This window comes from Camponotus floridanus, unplaced genomic scaffold, assembly GCF_003227725.1.
Source record: "Camponotus floridanus strain SB8 unplaced genomic scaffold, Cflo_v7.5 scaffold39, whole genome shotgun sequence".
NCBI lineage: Eukaryota > Metazoa > Arthropoda > Insecta > Hymenoptera > Formicidae > Camponotus > Camponotus floridanus.
This window is the reverse complement of record NW_020229536.1, coordinates 914,171-937,805: the sequence shown is the minus strand read 5'-3', so window position 1 is coordinate 937,805 and position 23,635 is coordinate 914,171. Positions and strand designations below refer to the sequence as shown.

Genomic DNA, 23,635 nt, shown 5'->3' with positions numbered 1-23,635 from the left:
GATGAACAAACAAAATTTAATTTGCTATAAATTTTCCTCTCTTTTATTTTCCATGTATGTATATACGTTGGCATAGAAATGAATGACATATATAAAGAATGATTAACACAAATCCTTGACGCTCCCTGGTTATTGCTTACGAACATCTTGCTTTTGCCGCAGTTTACTTTCGAACGAAATAAAGAGCCGTGTAGGCGTATTATGACGAATAACTGTTCAAAATAGTTTTTACTCATTATTTAAGAGGAAGAAATCATACGAATTAAATCGCGCAAAATATCCTTGGAAAATTATAAACTTTTCTCTGTGTAATACATGATTGTATGAAAGCAAACATTTGCAATTTGAATACAATAAATATAATAAATATAAAAACTTGAAATATAATAAAAATAAAAACTTGAAGTAATTTTCTGACAAAAAAGAGAAAAAATAAATTTTTATCAATTTATAAAGCTCGATTCAGATCAGCGAATAATGCAATAGCTGATGAAAGTTAAATTTTCATATGTTTCTCTTATGAAAAAAATGTAAATAATAAGTATTTGTATGATGCTTTTTCTCAATTTTCCTTCTCTTCGTCATCACTTTCCATCACGTGCGTGCTACAATATGTTAACTTATGTGGCAGATTTATCACAATCGCACAACCGCGATCTCCCACGGATTGCGCCAATTCCCTTATTTCCAAGTTTTCCCCACTCATGTTTTCATCTGCTTGGATCCATGGAGAACGTGCGCCAAGCATAGTATCGTATCAAGTACCACTGTGGAGGTGTTCCTCGCGATCAGATCCGCGAATCTTTTTCAAGGAATTTTCTAGAATTCGACAATTAATTGTGAATAAAAATGAGGACTCTCTGGACCATCGTTCTTCTTTGTCTTGTCGTCACGATCGTTGAGGTATATGCCAAGCCCATGATTTACAAGAAGAACGAGGACAATGTCTTCGAGCCAGGTGAGCGAACAATTTGCTATCTGTTTGCATGCACAAGAGAAACTAAATTAAAATATAGAAAATTTAATTAAATTAAAATATAAAACATATCTAAATATTTCACAAAAACTAATTTAAGTATTTATTTTTGCCACTGTCACTTTCGCTGTTAGAATGTCCTTTGAATATTTTCTGTGAAATCTGAACTTTCGTTAACACGCGAAGGATAATAATGTCGCATGTCGCGATATACGTGCAAGTCGCGTGTTTTCCAATACACATCACCTACGCACACACACGTCACTATAGTTTGAAAACAAAAATGGATCCATTATCAGCGCTGCAATAAAAATTGTATACAGACAGAAGTTATATACTACGACAGTTTTCCGAAAGTTTTGACGGCGATTCTAAAATCTATTTTTATTCAACAGATAAAAAAGGATCCTTTCAGCTTGCATAATTCGTGTAGAAAATGCATTCTTTTTCCAAAATCGATTAATTAGAACGTAATCAAAAGAATAATCTTTTATTTCGCACATAACACAAAAAAATAAAATAAACGATTAAAAAATATTATTTTAATAATATGAGAAAAATTTGTTCAAATATAAAAATTTATATTTTTTAAGTAAAGAATCTTACGAAATCATGTAAGTAATATTACACATCTACACGAAGAAGTGAATATGAAAAGAACTTTCACCGTAATTATCGTGATGCTAATTGATACAATGCACTCTTCCATGCTACTCTCACATCTCTCATACATTTATTATTTTATATATCTTGACAAAAAATATATATTAATCAAAAAAGAAGACGCCGTTAAAATGTTATTAACAATACTAACTTAACTATATAACAATACTAACTTAACTATATAAACAACGATTTATTAAGATCTTCGACGTAAGTCGATATTTGATAGGTATGAATAAAGGACTCTTTAAATGCGATCTATTATTCGCGATAAAATTCAAGATAAAATGTAATTATAAATTCGTGTCCTGTAATGCAAAAAATATTTGAACATGTTAAATGCAAATAGAAATATATATTAGAATTAGAATATACGTACAAGTTAAAATATATGACGCATAAAATTATAAATAGAATTCTATCTTGGATTTTACGAATTATAAATCGTCTAAAAAGGTCTTAACGGAATGGTGACATCAGAATAACGTGTAGGTTTTATAACGTAAGATCTATATATTGTGCTTTACAAGATTAGAAGATCCGTATATTGTATGTTATCGCTGCAGAATATCATTACTATACATATATATAAAATAATAAATTTACAATGAAAAAATTACTTTTTTAATCAATAATAAAACAGAAAATATCAAAATCCTATCTTTAAAAATTCTATGCGGTCATACTTGTGTTTTCTGCTAAAAGGTATTGTGGTATTGCGACGATATATATATATATATATATATATATATATATATATATATATATATGTATACACGAGAATTATTGTACACGAAAAATATTGTGATAAATGATCTGCTTAAAAAAGTCTTGTTTTTTTTTATAAAATTATTTTTTTAAATTATAGATATGATTTCAAAATATGTCGCAATATTTCTTTGTATAAATGACGTGGATAACTGCAAGAAACTTTTTTAAAGATATATATGTATGAAATTTTGATGTTTTCTAGTTGTTTTGTGTAATTTCGTAATAAAATTGTTTTCTTACAAAAATTTAATATTTTATATACAGATGTGTATAAAATGTATATTACTTTATTTCCTGCTAATTTTACTAATAAATTTCAAATTTTCGCTCCAAGAATGCTTTAGAATCTCAGCTATGTCAATATTTTCAATATAATTGCCATAGTTTGTTGGCAATAAATGCGATCGAGTTAGAAAAGAATTGCTAAATATGGAAAACACCCACACGCGGGTACATAAAATATGTCAATAGCATTATGTATTATTTTCGATTTGTTAGTATAACGATAGAAAAAAAGAGAGAAATTATAATGACACATAAATATAGTAATTTTTTTATATAACTAAATTAATATTTAAATTTAATTAATTTTACATAATTATGAGAGAAAAGAGAAATGATGCGTTTTTTGTGGAAAAAAAGCAAAGTGTCATAATTCAAGCAAACGAATCGTAACGATTCATAAAGATTTTCTATGCTAAAATTGATAGTATATTTGAATCTTCGCCATCTTCATATTTTAATATAAAAGTGTAATTATTACATAATGCATAATGGTATCGTTATGATATATATATATATATATATATATATATATATATATATATTTATATATATATATAAGAGTGATCTATGTCAGCATTTACATCAGACGCAAATGCCAGCGAAGATATATGAAATGCATGATCAGCTATGTCACTCCTTTGCATACCAGTACGGTAATTAAATTCAATAGATATCGACTTGATATTCAATATACAGGGCGTCAATTAATTCGCGATAACTGAGTACATAGCTATGTATGTTTGATGATAAAATTGAAAAATTTCAAGCATGTTTTTATGATGTTTAACGAAATAGAATTTATTTTAAATAGCACATACAGTACAGAACATTGCAGCAATATTATCGTAATTTTGCTGCAATATTCTGTGTAGGAAGTTTCAATCAATCAGCGCTTTTTTTTAAACGGACATATGTTCATAAATCCACACGCCGAAAAGTATGCAGCCACGTATGTTAGCAACTGCGATTTGTGAAACATGTTCATTTAATGAAAGGCATCATACGTGTGTGTATGCAAGTGAGAGAAAAAAATATCCATATTATATATATATATATATATATATATATATATATATATATATATATATTAGTAAACTTAGCCTTTTTAAATATAAAATTAATAATTAATTTATAAGTTATAGTATGATACTATTTGTTGACATATACATGATGATATATAAATACATGTGATTATGTATCCTAAATATGCAAAATATATATATGCAAAATATCTATGAATACGAGTATATAATCATATTACATTATTGATAGTTTCGTACAAAAAGATCTATTTATTTTCATATAAAACGCGTACATACTTTTGAATTCATTTTTTAATAAAAATAAGTAAGACAAATATTTACCCAGTAGAATTAAAATTTTTATTTTCATAAATTTTGATGTCGTAGAATCGACGATACAATCATTAAAAAGGCTATTCAATATATTTGCAATTTTGAAATTAAATTATATATTTCTGTATTTATATTATTATATTTATTCTTTTAATAAAGATTTATTCTTTCAATAAATTTGAACAATTTTATTAAGATACATATTCACGAATTATTATTAGAAAATGTTGAAATAATAAACATTTAGTTGAATAAGAAATGTATTTTTTAATCTAAACATGCAGAGTTTATTTTTGTTTTACTTCGTCAAACAATTTGTGTGTGTTTGATGCAAAATTTATATAAAATTTTCTTTTAAATTATATTGCATAAAATGTATAATTCACGAATTTAAGAAATTCGTTTTTATTTAGAATTTATCATAAATTCATAGTATATAATTAATGACTTGGCCAGTTGCAAAAATTTCATATGTTTATGTAATTATTTTTTTAATAGTACCAACTAATTTTTTGTTTGTAATCTATGCAGATTTATATACTTTCTTATGTATTTTTCAGTGCAATCTTTTTTAAAGGGAATAATGTTATCCTTCAATGCTTGAATTAGTTTTTATAAATCCTACTATGCTCGCTATTGCGAGATTCCAATATAATATTTTTTTACATTATTATAATTAATAATTATAAGTATAATTATATTTTTTTTCTAGTAATGATACCCGTATCATCTACGGTAATTCCACTACCTGTGTACAAGGTAGGGTATGGCTTAGGTTTCATATCAAAAGATAAGAAGACTCAATTATCGTTCAAACCGGAAGATAATATAAAGTTGATAACTAGTAAGTATTAACTTGTAAGACTACAAAATCTTATTTCCGTGATGAAATTTTTTCCGCCATTTATTTTTGTATTACAACGCGACCAGGAAGTTGAATTATAATCCAAATAGCATAACATATTGATGTAAAATGACGCTATTTTTATCTCATATAATGTTATTTTTATGTCAATTGATGACGTGCGATCACTCGGAGTTTTCTCTATTTATAAAAAGTTCAAAATTCTACACGTATTTTATTAGGATATTTTGAATTTAAGATGATCCTTACATTTTATAATATGCTGTTTGGAAAAATATTTAATTCACATATATTCAGATTTATGTAAAAAACACAGGCGAATGCACACAAAATTCATATATATATCATCATTTATATATTGTATAATATTTGCGGTGATTAATGTTAATTTCTTTTTTTCTAGTCAAAAAAACTCAGGAGAAAAAGACATAAATATAGTACTAAATTGCATTTTATGTCAAATGTAAGCAGAAACGAATGTTGCATTCGAAATCAGTTAAATATTTTATTAGCTACATAAAACCACATAGGAGATTTTCATGTGGTAAGACTCGTACTATTTTTATCCAATTCATGATTTATAAACTTATTCAGCAACAAAGCAAGTATTTTATTTTCATTATATTGTATCTAATACAGTTAAGAGGAAAACTTCACACCAAAAATATAATATACCTCCTTTATTAAATTATCCTCCTAAAAATTATAATTATTAATAACCTTTTTAATTAATTATTAATAACTTTTTAATATCAAAAAGGTATTCACTAAGATTTTAAATCAAAACTAATAAGTGGAATTATATACCTAAGTATGTGAAAATGTTTATACATTACCTTACTAATTGTAAACTGTAAAATGTATTATTAAATGTAAATTTATTTATTAAGAGAGATAGAGAAAATAATGCAGAACATTTATTTTTGATAAATTTGTTGTTAATATATAATTAATATATTTATTATAATTATATAATTATATAATAATATAATTATAATAATATGTTTATTATAATATAATTATTGTATAAGATTAATATTTATACTAATAAGTATTATAGTAATAGCATTAAGAAGTCACAAGTTTCAGTTATTTTTACAATTAAGTAAAAAGAATCTTGTTATAATTAATTTTTGTTAATATTAAATTATAAATGTCCATGGATATTGCAAAATATAGAACTTAATAAAAAGATTCGACTTATATTTTTATATTTTTTTAATGTATTTATAGAGAAACATCCATATTTTCCCCAGGTGAAATGGCTGAAATAATTAAACAAATTGTAGATATGTATGACATGTATGATAAATTATAAATGTCATACATATTAATAATTAAACAAATTATAGATATATATAACATATATAAATTATACACAATAATTGTTTACTTACAGAATTCATTGAACATAAAATCATCTTGATATTCTTTGAGAAATTGCGTAGATCTATTTTCATCAAGAAATAAAGAATAGACACGTTTGACATCTTCAATACTAACCTGAGTATAAATTAAAGATTAGAATATCATTAAAACATGATATGATAAATTGTATCACACATACTACTTACTTCTGTTGTCTTTCTTCGACGACTAACAAGAGAAGCTGTTGTAATTAACTGTATCGCATATCTTAATGATGTTTCCAAAGCGATCCTCGTTAATACTGTTAAAGCATCATCAGCCATTTCGCAATCTTCTTCCTCGCATCTTATTTTTAAGATTTCCTTCAGTTCTTTCTCTTGATATGGACTCGTTGGAACAATAATCATGCGATCCAATAAATCAATCGGAATACCATGAGGACTCTTATAATTTGTTCCCCTGATTCTTGTAATACCTATGCAATTATGGAATATTAAATGTTATGATGAATAAATTATAGAAGATATAATTCCTTAGTAATATAGTTATGGTTATTTCTATTATTTTTATACCTCTGTTTGTTGCCATGATCACAACTGGAGCCATTTCGTTCTCCAATGCTCGATTCAGAAACGAAAAACATTCGATATCCAACATATGCACTTCATCGATAAAAAGTACACCTGGCACAATTTCCGCCTTGCCTTCCTCCCGCCATTCGGCAACTTTAGCATTTATTTGATCTCTTACTTCTGATTTAATTTCTCCGGTATCTCCAGAGAATAGCGCTAAGAATCCATGAGTTCTACTATTTATTACATCAATTTCGTGTAAAGTCACTGTGTGGACAACTTCCTTGCGCTTCTGCAATTCACCTTCGGGACATTGTACAAAACGCGTTTGTGAACCAGTTGCGTCATAATCTCTAGCTCTAGTAAAGGAACGTCCAAGTCTATTGATTTTTCCTGTTGCTTTATCGATTGTTATAACATCGCCAGCTTGTACCTGAAAAACAATAAAATCATAAAAATTAATTATTTAATATATATATATATAATATAAAAATTACTTAATATATGAATGTACAAACTTTTTCTTTCATTAAACAATCGATCATTTTATTTCCTAAATCATAAATTGTTTCCATCTCGGTCGTTTTTAATGTTAATTTGCCAACTTTTACTCCAACTCCAGTTGCTGGCCTATCAACTTGGATCTCCACAACTTCACCTTCTATAATTTCCGTTTCCTCTTTGATTCTGACTCCAATAGATTTTCTAATAGCCTGAGTTAAGGCTTCTGTTTTACTCATTTCTAAAGAATAAATTTCAGAACCAGCCATTGATGTAAAAGGGGTATCTATGCCTAGGTTTTGGGCCATTCCCATAGCAATAGCTGTTTTTCCTGTGCCGGGTTGTCCAGCTAACAAAATCGCACGACCAGCTATCTTGCCATCTTTTATCATCTCCAAAATAACACCAGCACCTCGGCGTGCCATAAGCTGGCCAACCATACCTTGAGATACCTAATATATAATTAAAGTATATAATTAAAAATTACCAAAATTTTAGATTATTTTATTTGCAATTAATAAAAAGTGCTCTTGCACAATATAAATAATTACATTGCGAGGCTCTAAACTATCATTCAGTCCTAAGCCTCTAATGTGAGAATGAGCACCGATACGCTCTATTTTAGTAATTTCGCGAACGTCTTGGACATTAGTAATAACCTGAAATAAAAAACAACAATTGCATATATCGAAAATTTTAAAATCTGCATATTATAGTATAAATGCATAATTGCGACGAAATTGATCAAATAATTGGTTTCTATGCCAACCGACATAAGATAATATCAATATTTAAGCTTCTACACAAAATTAATTAAAACGAAATATATAAGTACACTAATATTTTATATAAAATATGATGCGAATAAAATGTATTTAAAATATGATAAAAATACGAAAAAAAATATAGGTTATAATCGACGCCGACGCAAATAAGAGTAAATTATATTTACTGCACTAAAGTTCACGTCAAATTATGAAAATAAGATTTACCTCTAATTTATTCAGATATTTAGCTATAACTTATTAATATAAAATTTGTAATAAATTTATTTAAATGAGAAAACTTACCGCCATGCTTGCAACAATAATACATGTGTTTGCTATGCACAAAGAAACGCAATTTCCATAGCTGCGTTGTTAGTTATTTAGACGGACTGCCTTTTCTCTTCTCGCACATGCGCTTCGACGATTGTGACGTCACTGAAATAGTTGTGGAATTTTATGAAATGAGATCCCGATTTCGAAAATTATCTCGAAATTTTTGGAAAAAAACATGAGATAAAAAATAATACGCATAAATTATATTAATTAATTCATTTGTTTACGCACAATCATTTAATCTGTCTCCAAAATTGTCGCCGAAATTGAAGCATCGAATTGCCCATCGCATGTACATCGACATACGTGACTGACGTCACCAGTCGCGCATGCGCAAGAAAGGAAGCTCGTCTAACCCAAATGTCAGATTGCAGATCTTACCTCGATCGGTCAATCGAACGCTATTCTTGGCCGTTCCACTCGAAAAAGTGAATTTTGGAACACGCAATCCGGTTGATCCGCGTTCCTAAAGCCACCATAAAATATAGGGATATAACGCGAATCTTTCATCAGGGTGATATGGGAGTAAACTGAGGAACACTGCATGCAATTTTGTTGGGCATGCCATTTCGTGTGATTTCATGTAATTGCGTACAACTGCTTGTGTATCAAATTTGCGGGACATTCGCGAAGAAGTTTACGCGCCTCGTGCGCGAATTCAAGTGAATTTTATACGGGTAAGTGAAAAGTTTTAAGCACGCTCGAAAATAACGGCCGAATTTAGTCGAGTACGTTCTGCCGAAGTGGTTCTCTCTAACAATAGAAGGCACGCACTGAGGTAACGAGTTTATAACCAAAGTGAGAGCTAAATGCGTATTACGCGTTCTTATCTTTGTAGCCGTTGATAAAGACATTAGATCTGGAGATACAGAAACTGAATCTTTATTCGAATTATTATTTACTTTTTTTTTATAGCGATTTTATAAGCAACATTGTTATGGTAGATAACGATATCTATAACCACATCTATTACATGATTATGGTATATTGCGATAATACTTGAAGAGAAACGAAGATTAATTGCATCATATTGTTTTTATTGATATGAATTATTTTGTATTTTATGAGTCATAGGATGTTGACTTTTTTTTAATTGTAAAATTTCTGTCTAAACGTTAATAAAATAATATGTAATTGTTTCATGCTGCAATAATGTTTCAGAATAGATATAAATATTGTATTTATATCTATTAAAATTTAGTCTATGTAGTATATAATTACTACATTTAATGCAAAATTAAAAAAAAATTATATACATTATATGAATTTTCATAATATATACCATCAAACATTCTGAATTTTCATTTACGCCAGTGAAATTATAATAATAAAATTCATTATATTATGCATATTCATTTGATTTGTAACACTTTTCTATTACTATTATTATAAGTTATAATATTACAAATGTTAATAATATATTCTAATATAACAATTATATATTTATGTATCGTAATACATCATTGTACATATTCTTTCAAAATGTTTTTTCTTAAAAATATTTTAAAAATTGGGAAAAATATGATAAGGATATATTTCTTTCATATATATTTTTAAGAATGCCAATTAAATTCTTAATATATCGTGAAATATATTAACAGTTTAATTATATATTGAAAGAATATATATTATTAAATTATAATTTTTATAATAAATAGAATCAATATAAATATTATAATGTACTACTATTATAATGTATAAGAACTATTTTATATAGAATTAATTTTTATTTTTATTTCAGATTGTTTAAGCAAGACGTTGTCAATCTGACTGCAGATATGTTTGGGCAACCTGGAAATACATCGTTTAGTATGTATATTTGATATATAGATAGATATCAAATTGTAAGAGATTTCACGAAAGAAGATATTATATGTATTTTTTTTTAAAGGTGGATTTAGTACAGCAACACAAAACAGCCCGTTTGCTCAGTCTGCATTTGGTAAACCCATTACTACAACAAGTTTTGGTAGTGGCGCAACACCTGTTTTTGGTAGTACCAATACTTCACCACTCTTTAGTTCTAAGCCCACAGGTTCTACCACAGGTGGCTTGTTTGGCAATACCACAACGCCACCATTTAGACAACCAACTAATACCCAACCATCTTTTGGAGGTAGAAATTTATGAACTGTTTCATTTGCATGTACAACTGTAAAGTATCTTTATTGAGTATTTGTGTATTTGAAACACATCAGTTGTATTATATATGTCTTATACAAAAATATATTTATAACTATCAAATTCAATTTTTGAATTTTTGTAGACTCCAAAAATGATTTATATTTTTAAAAATATATATAAAAAATTGCAAATGTAAACAGTTAAAATTGGTGAAAATTATTTTTTATATTATGGTTTTTTTAAGTGATTCATATTTATTACATTAGTTTTCATAATATAAAAATTAGATTACCTAAATATATAAAATCGATAAATGGTTTTATAAACACTATAAACATTATAAATATACTTGACAAATATATATTTTTTATATATATTTTTAAAGTCTAATGTATATTTTTTTGTTTTAATAGGTTTTGGGACAACAAATACAAGTACTAATCTCTTTGGCACCCAACAAAATGCAGGCACAAATCTTTTTGGTACAAGTACAGGGACTTCAGCATTTGGTCAAACAAACAAACCTGGTAGTTTCAGTTTTGGTACAACATCTGGAACTAATTTATTTGGGCAACCGCAACAAAATACGCAACAAACCACTCCATTTGGTCAAACCAACACTACTACAAATACAAATCTTTTTGGTACAACTACAGGTAAAATATAGTCGTAATATTATGTATATTAATTAGAAAATATATATTTAATATATATAGAAATAAATACATTATTAATATATATTAACAATAATAACTATAATCTATAATATTAATATCTTTGAAATTTAAATTATATTTTGATTTCTTTCTGTGCAGGCTTTGGCAATACTACTACTACTACTGTACCAACTGGTACTGTAGTGAAATTTACACCTGTTATTACAACTGATTCTATGTCAAAAAATGGAATATCACATAGCATTTCTGCGCGTCATTGTTGCATTGCATCCATGAAGGAATATGAATCAAAATCATATGAAGAATTACGTTTTGAAGATTATCAAGTAGGAAGGAAAGGTACATTGTAATTAATTGAATTTTCATAATGAAAAAAATGAGGAAACTATAATTTTCTTTCTCTTTGTTTTTTTTTCACACAGGTCCACAAACAGGACTTTTTGGAACACCTGCACAGGCATCACCGTTTGCTAATACAGCAGCTGGTACTAGTACAGGTGGAACAGGTAACTTATATAAAATGTTTATGTTTATATACTTTTTATGATTAATATTTATTTAAAATAGAAGAAACTCTAATTTAATTAACTTTGTTCATCGAAGGATTTGGGTCAATGACTGGAGGATTTGGCACCACCAGTCAGTCAGGATCAACTGGATTATTCGGAAAACCTATTACTAATTTTGGAACTCCAGCAACTACAACAACCAATAATTTTGCATTTAATTCTACACCTACTACAAACTTGTTTGGTACTAATACTCAAACAAAGCCATTTGGTAGTAAGTCATATTATATCTTGAAAATACATTATAAATTATATCAATATATATTATTTAATCATTTTTATTTTAATATTAATCACATAATTGAAAATGTTAGATCTTTGTGTTTCCGATAGATATGTAATTTCATTTTTTATTTATTAACATTTTATTAATAAAATAAATATATATAAAATATAAGAACTATAAAGTATACAAAACAGTATATACAAAATGTATAAAATATAAAATTTTATTTATAGCACCTGCTCCGACGCCGCTTTTCGGTACTAGCAATACTAACCATACCACTGGTACAGGTTTTGGTAGTATTAATACTGGACAGACTACAGGTTTTGGATCATCATTTGGTTCTACACAACCCAATCAGGTAGTATGTGATATACATGTGTTGTGTATAAAAACCAAAATTATTCTTATATTTTATGCATTTATTGCAGAGTATTGGACTATTCAATCAAAACAAGTCTGCTTTTAATATTCCATCAACATCGACTACTACTGGTTTTACTAGTTTTGGCCAACCAGCAACAAATAATACTACTACACCATTATTTGGTAACAAGACCAATACAACTGGATTTGGAACATCTACATTTGGTGTTGCTGCACCTTCCACATTTGGAACTAATACAGGTTTCAATTCCGGTTCCAACACTGGATCCTCATTATTTAACTCATCGTTTAAACCAGCTGGACAAACGTCAGGATTTTCTTTTGGAACTACACCAATATCTTCAACTGGACTTAGTAATTATATATATATATATATATATATATATATATATATATATATATATTTCTAATTTAAGATTTAATTCAATTTATTAATTTAATTCAATATATTAATTTAATTCATTTATATTTAATAAACACTTATTGCTTGTAATTTTTAACTTTATTAATATCTTAATATTATGTAGGCACAAATACTGGTTTGAATTTAAATAGTGGTTCTTCATTATTTGGACAACAAAAACCAGGCAGCTTGTTTGGAAATACTGGAAATAATACTACATTTAACAATCCTGGAACTTTTGGATCTTCCACTTTTGGAACAAGCTCTAATATGATGTCTGGAACAGGAATGGGTTTGCTTAATGGAGGGTAATACAATTTTACATATTTATTTTTAAAATAACTACTTTCATTTGTTTGGATTGGAGAAATCTTTTGTCTTAATTGTTCAAATTTTCAATAATTATCTGTATTACTACGCATACAAGTGTAATATATGTAGAGTGTTTTACAATTTGCATTCAATTTTAATGACATTTTTTAACTCAAATAAAACGAAAATCTGAAGATGAAAGTGTTGAAATTATAATAATTTTTTAAATAGGAAGAATTTAATAAATTAAGTCTATAAATACGATTCTAAACCTTTTTTTATTTAATGTTAAATTGTTTATTTTTTATATCAATGAAAAAATTAACACATGAATATATATTATTAAAAAGTAGAATATTGATTGATACTAAAACACTTTTACATATATAAAATTATATATCAAAACAATTGATTATATGACATTTTAGACAAGTCATATTTAAGATTCTGTAATATTTTTTACATGATTATTATTATTTGCACATAATATACTGACATTTAATATCATAAAAAAATGATAAGAATAGTTATATTATTATAAGTACTGCCCGAGAATGCAAACTTTGGAGCATCTGATTTATCAGTTATAAACTTCATTGAAAAAAATATTAATATTTTTTTTTTCTTTGAGCTTAAAAATAATAAATATATTAAATTTATAATTGCAAATTGTGGGATATTTTGTGTTTATGTACTTTCTCCAAATATATGTGTGTATGTTTGTGCGTATTTATAATTGTATGTGCACAAATTGAATTTAAACATTTATATTTTAGAATGGTTTCCAATCAAACTAAAACAAATGGTTTAGTACCAGTACATCAACAAATCTTAGCTCTCGTTTCTGCGCCATTTGGTGATTCACCATTATTGAAGAATCTTTTACCAGTAAGTAGTATTCCATTTAGGATAATTGAAATAAATAATAAATATGTTATTGTCTTTATTTTTTATTTTTACAGGCATCTGGAAAGACCGAAGAACTTTTAAAACCTACAAATCCAACATCAAAGGTACTTAATAGTCCACATTACAGAGTTACCACCAATAACAAATCTCCAAAAATCAAGGCAAAAGTCGTCAGTTCCGTACAATTATCTAAGGTAAATTTACTAAATTATTTAAACATTTTCAATTTTCTTTAAACACTTCATAACATTAAAAATTATCATAAAATTTTCAAATATAAATATGTTAAAAACAATCAGAAAACAACATTTCTAATATAAATGAATGATTGAAAATAGATTTAAATGGAACTAAACAGCATTTATGTATGCATGTATTAATCAAAAAGTACAATTAATGAAATATGATTAATATTAAATATTATAATTAAAAGATTGAGTTGCATATGTGTTCTTTAAAATTTTTTTTATTTTTATGTTATATTATTTATTATTATGTTTATATTACTAAATTCTTTATCATCACTTTTAATATAAATAACTGTATTTCGTTTCATTTAAGCCTATTTTTAATTGTATTGATAAATATATTTTTATTAAATACAATAATAATTTATCATAAATAAACTTATTTTTTTAGAAATCTTTGTTTGATGGTCTTGAAGAAGAAGATCCTGTCTTAACAGAAGCTTTCCAACCCCGGCCAAATGCAAAACGTTTAGTATTACGACCAAAATCGGCAACAAATTCCTCGGTTCAATCTCCTATAGAAAATGGAGAATCTGTAGCGAAAAATAATTCCGTGGATGACAAAGCGGATACATCAAATATAGTATACAGTAACAACATTGAAGTTAATAACAAAGAAAATCACAGTCAAGATAATAATCGAATTGCAAATGATCGACGATTATCTACATCTTGGTAAGATAATAATATTAATATATCTTGTAGAGAGTCTCTTTTCTGAATATCTTTTAATTTTTTAAGAAGTTATGATAAATACGTTAAAAGAAAATTTTGAACAATTTTCATAGGTTGAAGTCAACACTTCCACGGAGAAACAAAGTTCCAGACGATGAATTACTTGAGGCTCAACGATCGCCATTTTCTGCAACAAATGTACCCGAAGAAGTGAATAATACAGTGGCGGAATTGAGACCACAAAATAATACATCAAATTCAAATCATTCTGATACTATTAATTCGATTGAGATGCCGTTAAATTCTACTTTTGAAGATAAAAGCTCTGCGAATCTTACCATGCAAAATGCAGGTAAATATTTTCAAATTCGTTAAATAGCAATTTTATATATATCAAAAGATCGCATTAAATAGTTCTTTTTTTTCCTTATTTTTTATTTTTTTCAGATTCGAGTCAGGAAACGAACGAAAATTCATTTTTGCTACAATCAAATTGGAATTTAAATATGGCTAAAGTTACACTACGACGAGCGGGTTATTATACCATTCCTTCACTCGATAAATTAGACGATTTCGTTTGTGGTGAGACATGTATCGTGCCAAACTTTACCATTGGTCGCGAAGGTTATGGAAATGTCTACTTTCCAGATTCGTTTGATGTGTACGGTTTGAACCTTGATGAAATCGGTAAGTTGCAGATATATTAATCTAATACGAGAATTACTTTTTGGAAAACCTAAAATTCTTATCGAATTTTAGTAGGATTTTTTTTTTTAATTTATTTATTTATTTGATCATTTTTATTATAAACATTGGTAATCTGCAGAGTTGCTTAAAAACCAAATTGTGTTTAAAATATATTACACGTGTTATAAATATACATGTATGTATATATTCAATTTCTTAGTCAAAGTGAATATGCAGTACATATTCTTTATTGTAATTTTTATACAAAAAAATGTTATGCAAGTAAAACATGTTTATTTATTTTACGAAAGCTATTTAGATTTTTAAGTACATTTGCAAATGTAAAATTTGAAATTTAAGTAATCCTGTGCTTTTTCTTCATATGAACGAAAGTCACTAGAAAATGCAAATGGTCCAGTTTGATGTAATCAATTAAATTAAATATTTTATCGCGATATATTAATTTGTAATTATTTTGTTGTTTAAATAACAGTATGTTTGAATGACATTTTGCAATTTTTTATTCTTATAGTTCATTTCCGTCATAAGGAGGTAATCATTTATCCTGATGACGAAAAAAAGCCGCCAGTGGGACAAGGTTTAAATCGAAGAGCACAAGTTACGTTGGATAAAGTATGGCCGCATGATAAATCGCTACATGAGCCGATTACAGATCCGCAGCGACTTGCTGTGATGAATTATGAGGGAAAATTGCGTAGAGTATCCGCGAAACATGATACTCGTTTCCTTGAATATCGACCAGAGACTGGCTCCTGGGTATTTAAAGTTGACCACTTTTCTAAATATGGTCTTAGCGATTCGGACGAAGATGATAATCAAATTCCGTCAGCTTCGGAAGCGAAAAAACTAAAGGGCTTTCCCGTTCCCCTGCAAAAAGGAAAAATTGCCGATCCATCAGCGGCAACGAATAAAAATGCAATCAATGGAACAATTAATGGAACGGTCGGTGGTACAAAGATAGAAAACGCTAAGCATTCGGATGTTGAGATCAATTTTTTAGAAGAAACTCAAATTCGTTTCGGTCACGATAATCGCGATAATTGGGAGATGATTGTCCATCCAGTTAGGGATACTCCAGTCGGCCGTTCTGTTTTCATTTCTAAAGATTATAGTTACGAAAAACGAATGACTGTCAGTCCGGTCGGTGATAATGCCCGAGTCGCTGGTACAGACAGTCACAAAGTGCAACTTATGAAGGCGAGTTTTTTCGATACAAACGATGAGGATATGAGCGAAGAAACCAATCACGATATATTTCCTTCTGTACAGAAAACTTTGACTCGTTATTTTCCGGATGTTACCGAAACTAAAAACGATGAAGCTCTATGCAATACTACAATGTTACGATCAAATGTTATCATGAATGAAATACCGTTTTCCACGAGCCAGGATAATTTACTCTCTATATCGGGCAAAAAGTTGAAGCAATTGTCGCGCGTCAATGCAAAAACCAAGCAAACAATTATCGAGAGAGTAATTCCGCCAACAGCAGTTACTCCAATAACTAGCGTATTAAAATATCACTATGAAATTGTACCGCTCAAAGAATCGAGGTTAAATAAATTGCGATTTCGCTGCATTGCTGACACTGGTATACAAATGGGTAGAATGTTTCGACCGAGTTGGGGAGCTGGATTGACATTATTGTCTTTAAGCACGCAGGCACAAGCAACTAAAGTGCAACTACAAAGCACTTTCAGTCAACTAAATCGTTATGTTTCCGGCCGTTTAGCCGATGATAATACATCAACGGCGATTGTTCAACGTTTACAGATTCTGAGTGGTGACGAAGATGACATAAGAATGTTCAAAGATAGTATAGAACGTCACTTGAGGATTCAACTGGATCATTGCGTGATGGGTCATGAAGGTGATTGCCCTATCTTCAATGTAGCAACTGATAATGCGAATAAAGCGTTGCAATTGCATTGCACGTTGGCCCAAGATCTCATGGAAAAAGAACAAAGATTGAATGAGAACATCAATGATGAACATCGTAGCATTGCTGAACGATCATTTCGTCAATACGCGAGTATCGTGTGGACGCTATGCGTAGCACTCTGGGGAAATTATACTGATCAGGATATGACTAATAATGCCAACGAAGAACATTATAATGTTATGGTGAGGAGGGAAGCGGTAAGTGAGTGGTTGAAAAACGTGGTGCAAAAAACGATCGAGCGAGAAATAAACAATGTTGACATTGAAATTAAGAATTCCCATGAGAAGATAATACTATCGCTGCTCTCGGCTTGTAAACTCGAGGATGCTTGCCAGGAAGCTCGAAAAGCTGGAGATCATTGTCTGGCATTGTTGATGGCGCAACTACGAGGCGGCATGCCAGTCAAGGAACTGATCAAACAGCAACTTGCGTTGTGGCAACAAACCGACGTAGATGAAAATCTCACAATCGATCGTCTGAAATTGTTCATGTTAGCGGCAGGTGAACCGCTCATTTCCAGTAAACATGGGACTATCAATGTATGTGAAAATCTAGATTGGAAGCGGGCCTTTGCCATTCATCTCTGGTACTTGTCGTCACCGACATGCTCAATCACAGACGCCTTGGATCTCTACGAAGCGTCGTTCAATACAACAGAGTATACTCAAGTATACGCGGCGATACCAGAACCTGAATATGGAAGAAACGATTATGATGCTGAGTTAAGTAATGGCAAGCAAATATACGATCTTTGCTTTCATTTGTTGAAATTATACTGTACGGGAAATCATGATCTAGGAGAACTTTTGAATCCATTATCCTACACCGCCAATCCTTTGGATTATAGATTAAGGTAATTTTAAATCTACGATATTATTTATAACTTGACCGAATAAGCTAAATCATATAACAATTAATTTTATCATAATTAATCGCAAAAAGATAAAATAATAGATATGGTTTTCATAATAGATATATTAGAAGTCTTAATGCTGAAATGTATTAAAAAAGATAATAGAAATCAATCATAAGTTATAAAAATATTATATAAAAATTACAATTATAAATTTTATTTTAAAAAATAATTTTGCATAAATAATATCTTAGAAAAAAAAACAGTTCTGATACGCATGAAAGGAAGAGAAATCATAAATTTTGTCAATCAAATTGAAGAAATGATAAAAATAAAAATTTAAGCATCTTAACTATAACTTTTATAACTATAACTTTTTGAATTTATTTGAGATGGAAAAAAATATATATTTAACTTTCCACATTTATAATACACAATTTATATTTAACTTTCCACATTTATAATACATTTTTTGGCAGCTGGTTAATACAACAGATACTCGTAGCTCTGGGTTATACACATCTTTCCGATCATGTTGCCGCATTAACGCATACGAATTTTGCGACCCAATTAGAAGCATATGGACTCTGGCACTGGGCAATCTTTGTGATGTTGCATTTACGAGATTCGTCTAGACGACAAATTGCTGTACAAGATCTATTATTACGTCATATAGAAATAGATGATTCTCCGGAATACGTGAAACGTGAACAGTTTCTGAAGGAAGAACTTGGTATATCGTCAGTTTGGATTCATCAAGCTAAAGCTATCAAAAGTAGAATTAATAAGAGGTACTTAATATTAAAGTTTTTATATTTTTATTGCACCCATATGGGTTGCATTTCAAATTTATTCCTTAGTAAAGTAGCATTCAATTGATCAATCAGAATAAAAGAAACAAAAATGTCTTGATTGATCAAATGCTATTCTAAATTTTATTCCAAGGAGTAAATTTTGGAACGCAATCTTGAATTATAACATCAAAAGTGAGAAATCATATAATTTCTTATGAAATTCATTCAAATAAATAAATTTTTTGAATGCAACTACTACTGTATAATATAAATTAATAAAAATTCTTTTTGATTCATTAATTAATTAAAACATGAATGATTACATTTAAAAAAGTTCCTTATTTTGCAAAAAAAAATTCATAATTTCTTTGACATTATAATTCAATATCAATTAAAGGAGTCTAATGTGGAATATATTGGAATATATTCATATAAACTTAAAAAGAAAAGAAATTACTACACACACACACACAAATGTTAATTTAAAAAAAATCATGTTTATAGAATTTTGACATGCAATTTTCATTTTTTATAGATTTGGTGAAGCAGCTTGGTATTATATTCAGGCTGAGCAGTGGACTCAAGCTCATGAAATTATTATAGAGCATCTGGCAGCTGATGCTATAATAAATGGTATCATTATTTTATTTTTTTCATATATCAATATTATGTATTATAAATAATGATGAAATTAAATTAAGGATGATTTTCGAGGATCGATTTCAATGACATTATAGTATGGAGGAAATGTCATTGAATGTCTCCTGACCAAACATCAAATATCACTTATTTCTAACTTTAATATTATAAATATTAGAAAAATTGAAAGTTCCTACATTATTCAATACTTTGAATGCAAAACAAGATCTAAAAATATAGTTTTGCATAAGTTTTCGATTTTCTACATAAATGAAGTCTGCTACTTCAAATGCAATATAAAATCTAAAAACATCTAATCTCGTCTTGTGCACCAGGTTCTAAATCTGCTTAAACAAATTTTATCAAATTTGTCTGTTATAAATTTATATCTACAAAAAATTACAAATTTAATACAGAATTTATTAATTCCAATTATGTCGACAAACTGTTAACAGAATTATAACAGAGATTGATGAGATATATTCCTAGATTATTGAAATTAGTAAAGTCATCTTTTGATATTCAATTTCAATCAAACACAATTTTACAAAATATTCTATTTTTCAGAAAACTACGAATATTTGAAATCATTGTTAATCACATTAGTACCAGCCGAATGTAGTAGCACAATTAATAATTGGGCACATCAAGGACAATTGTTGTGGGAATATATGGAAATAACTAGTGAAATTCAAACTTTATTAAAATCTGCTCCGGATTACCATGGAATAACTTATCAGTTAGAAGCATTAAAACCACGGTTAACGAACTTGTGTCATAAGATTGATCAATTCCCATGCCCAACTGCTAAACATAGGTGCGTTAATACATATCATTTTAAACCATTATTTTCTCAATTTATATTAATGCAATTTCTCATATTTTTAGATTATGTCAGGCCGAAATTGCAAAAAGGACTTTACATTTGGCTCGGAATCTATTGTTATTGCAGAAAAATGAAAAGAGATCTGTTACAAAGTTATTAGTTCGTCTGATATCTCAGTTACCGTTACCAGAGGATTATGCGCAGCAAGAACTTCGACCTATTGTTAATATGCGCGTAACTGAAGTAATATCGCAATGAATAACACACATAAGTTAATTTATTCATTATGTAGTTGTAAAGCTTTTAAGCGTCTCTAATGTAACAGACAGAAGATTGGTGATTTTTTTCATTTTTGTTGTACACAATTAAGCTATAATTCCACAAACAATTATAAAGTTTGTTTTTAAACTCTTTAACAATTCGATAGTACAGATATATATAGCAGATTGCGATATAACAAAATAAATCACACGATTGATACAATAGATAAAACTGGAAATTATAAAAACTTGGCAAAATACATTAATATGTGATACCATTTAGATCATTTTTATATTTTTATTGATTCGCGCACAAAATTATTAAGTAATTTAAGGAATGTATATGATGATATGTATATTGCAATCTAATAGAATAGAATAGAATGTAGTTGAGGTTAAGATAAATGTGCAGAAAAATTAATTCTGTACTCTTTAAAAAAATATTTCATACATATATTTTTTTTTGTACAATATATTATCATCTGATAAGGAATAGAAGTTATATTGGATATCTTTTAAAATGTTCAAAATACAACTCTTCTGGAATGTATTTTATGTATATATTATATGATATGTATCGTATAATATATAATCATTATTTCATATATTAATTATTTGTATATTCAGACATTTCTTTTCTAACTAACGAAATTTAGATGAAAATATAACGATCTATTATAATTAGTAAATTGTTGTTCTACATGTATAATTTCTACATATAAGACTTATCCAATGTTCGAAGAGATGTATTTTGAATTCTTGATATAGTAACTATAAAGTGTAAGAATTTTTTCCATTATTGGAACGGATACTTTTATGAATGAAAAAAAAATTAATTATATGGTTATAATAGAAAAAATGATAGAATATGTGTATAAGGAACAATTGTATAAATGAAACTAAGTTTTTCACTCTTTTTAAAATTGAAATAAATAAATATCCTTACACCACACACAACACACATATATTTATGCTCATTGTTTTTGCATGCATAGGTAAAAATGTAAATGGAACGTATTTTGTAGATAGAAGTATAAATAGAGGAAACGATATAAATTATATATAAATACATACAAATATAAAAATTCTCTTTTATTAAATTCAGATTTACTATTTAAAGATATGTAACGTTATAAGTTTGTATATTGCAATTTATAATTGTAAATGATTATTTTTTCAATATGACTAGATCTGTAAAGTAGATATACTAGAAAGTTTTTTAATGAATACCTATTTTTTTTAGTCAAAAAATATAATTCTAAAAAAGAATATATTTAGGTAAGTTTTTTTTTTTAAATACAATTAATATTTTATATTCAAAATGTTCTCATTAAAATCTAAATATATATTTCGCTTTATTTTATAAATCCGTCTTTTAATATGTGGATTAGAAAAAAATTAATATTAATAAAAATATATATTTTTCGTTTAGGAATTGCTCTTATCAGGAACCGGTATTTATCTTAACATTTATATATAACAAAAGCTTTTTTTCTACTTCTTCTAAGGTAATTATATCGAATTTAAACAATTTTTTAAATAAAAGTATTAATATATGTGTGTGTTGTGTATGTATATGTACAAAAAGATTTGCATAAATTTTATCTCTTAAAATCATAATACAAGATTGGTTACAAAAAGTATACGTGTATATATTTGTCTCTTTATTCTCTCTATTCATCTACCTAAAAATATAATTAAAGTTATTAATTGTCAGAGTCAGAATTTTTATTTGATTTTGTTCAGAAAAAAATTATTGTATTTACTGCAAAAAATTATAAGCTAATTATTTATCAATCTTATTTTATTACTATATTTTATAAAATTATATAAAAAAAATATAAATATTATATAAAAAATTTTACTTAAATATTAATATTAATACTTAAATAAATAAAATGTTTTCAATGATAATCAACATATGATCAATAATATTAGCCTTTTGCCATGTGCATCTAGAATTCGATTCTCAACAATTTTATCTTTAAACAATCTCTCCGATAAAAGGAAATTTTTCACATCCTAACTATTGTTATACAATCCGCGCGCATAACGCTATTTCTGCCGTACTTGGACAAGTATAATATGATGTTACCTCGCCTCGCCGTCAGGAAAGGCTCTCGCTGTCTTTATGTAAGATATAGATATATGTTAAATCAATGATACCGGGCTTGCGCCGCGTTAAACTCCCGTAACGTGGCGTAAGGTTGGGACTGCCACCCCCGCCCCAAACGGAACGGTACCGGGCAGCCTCTCCACCCTCCACCATCTTCTGTCGCTTTTATCCCTCCTTTCTTCCCCTGCGTGCCCCGTATCCACACCACCTGCCACCTATACTCTACTCACGCAACGTACCCCATTCCATCCCCTTGCCTTTCCCATCTTCCGATACCGCAACGAGACTCCAAGCTCTACGAAACAAATCGCAATGGCCGAGAAAAATCTTTCGGCAATTCTAGTTTAGGGGTAGTAGCTGACATTATCAATCGGCGTTATCGATATTGCTTGGTCCTTGTAACTTCTTGCCGGAAGTAGTGAAAAGATTCACCCCTCTCTCTCCCTCTCTCTTTCCTCCCCTTCCCTTCCCCGCTGGAATAACGTACTCCCAAAACGCCATGGGCTGGCTC

General features: G+C 28.2%; 3 protein-coding genes across 3 annotated transcripts; 2 read left to right on the top strand and 1 right to left on the bottom strand.

The window, feature by feature from the left end:
* Nucleotides 1-715: 715 nt before the first annotated feature.
* Nucleotides 716-5,600, top strand: LOC105248439. The gene is made up of 3 exons (XM_011253267.3): nucleotides 716-958; nucleotides 4,763-4,894; nucleotides 5,319-5,600. The coding sequence occupies exons 1-3, from the start codon at nucleotides 850-852 to the stop codon at nucleotides 5,345-5,347; spliced, it is 270 nt and encodes an 89-aa protein (XP_011251569.1). The 5' UTR covers nucleotides 716-849; the 3' UTR covers nucleotides 5,348-5,600.
* A 468-nt stretch (nucleotides 5,601-6,068) lies between these two features.
* Nucleotides 6,069-8,854, bottom strand: LOC105248744 (ruvB-like 2). Its single transcript, XM_011253744.3, has 8 exons — nucleotides 8,688-8,854; nucleotides 8,427-8,558; nucleotides 7,908-8,015; nucleotides 7,374-7,808; nucleotides 6,856-7,288; nucleotides 6,490-6,758; nucleotides 6,313-6,418; nucleotides 6,069-6,180 (listed from the first exon to the last, which is right to left on the bottom strand). Exons 2-8 carry the CDS (start codon nucleotides 8,430-8,432, stop codon nucleotides 6,143-6,145), a joined length of 1,395 nt encoding a protein of 464 aa, XP_011252046.1. The 5' UTR covers nucleotides 8,433-8,558; nucleotides 8,688-8,854; the 3' UTR covers nucleotides 6,069-6,142.
* A 131-nt stretch (nucleotides 8,855-8,985) lies between these two features.
* On the top strand, nucleotides 8,986-21,147 carry LOC105248893 (nuclear pore complex protein Nup98-Nup96). Its single transcript, XM_025411250.1, has 20 exons — nucleotides 8,986-9,133; nucleotides 10,198-10,265; nucleotides 10,348-10,572; nucleotides 10,994-11,236; nucleotides 11,396-11,596; nucleotides 11,680-11,763; nucleotides 11,861-12,040; nucleotides 12,286-12,413; nucleotides 12,484-12,793; nucleotides 12,967-13,150; nucleotides 13,931-14,042; nucleotides 14,117-14,257; nucleotides 14,703-14,986; nucleotides 15,100-15,338; nucleotides 15,434-15,673; nucleotides 16,206-18,489; nucleotides 18,969-19,280; nucleotides 19,819-19,916; nucleotides 20,490-20,739; nucleotides 20,811-21,147. Exons 2-20 carry the CDS (start codon nucleotides 10,235-10,237, stop codon nucleotides 21,004-21,006), a joined length of 5,742 nt encoding a protein of 1,913 aa, XP_025267035.1. The 5' UTR covers nucleotides 8,986-9,133; nucleotides 10,198-10,234; the 3' UTR covers nucleotides 21,007-21,147.
* The last annotated feature ends 2,488 nt before the right edge of the window (nucleotides 21,148-23,635 follow it).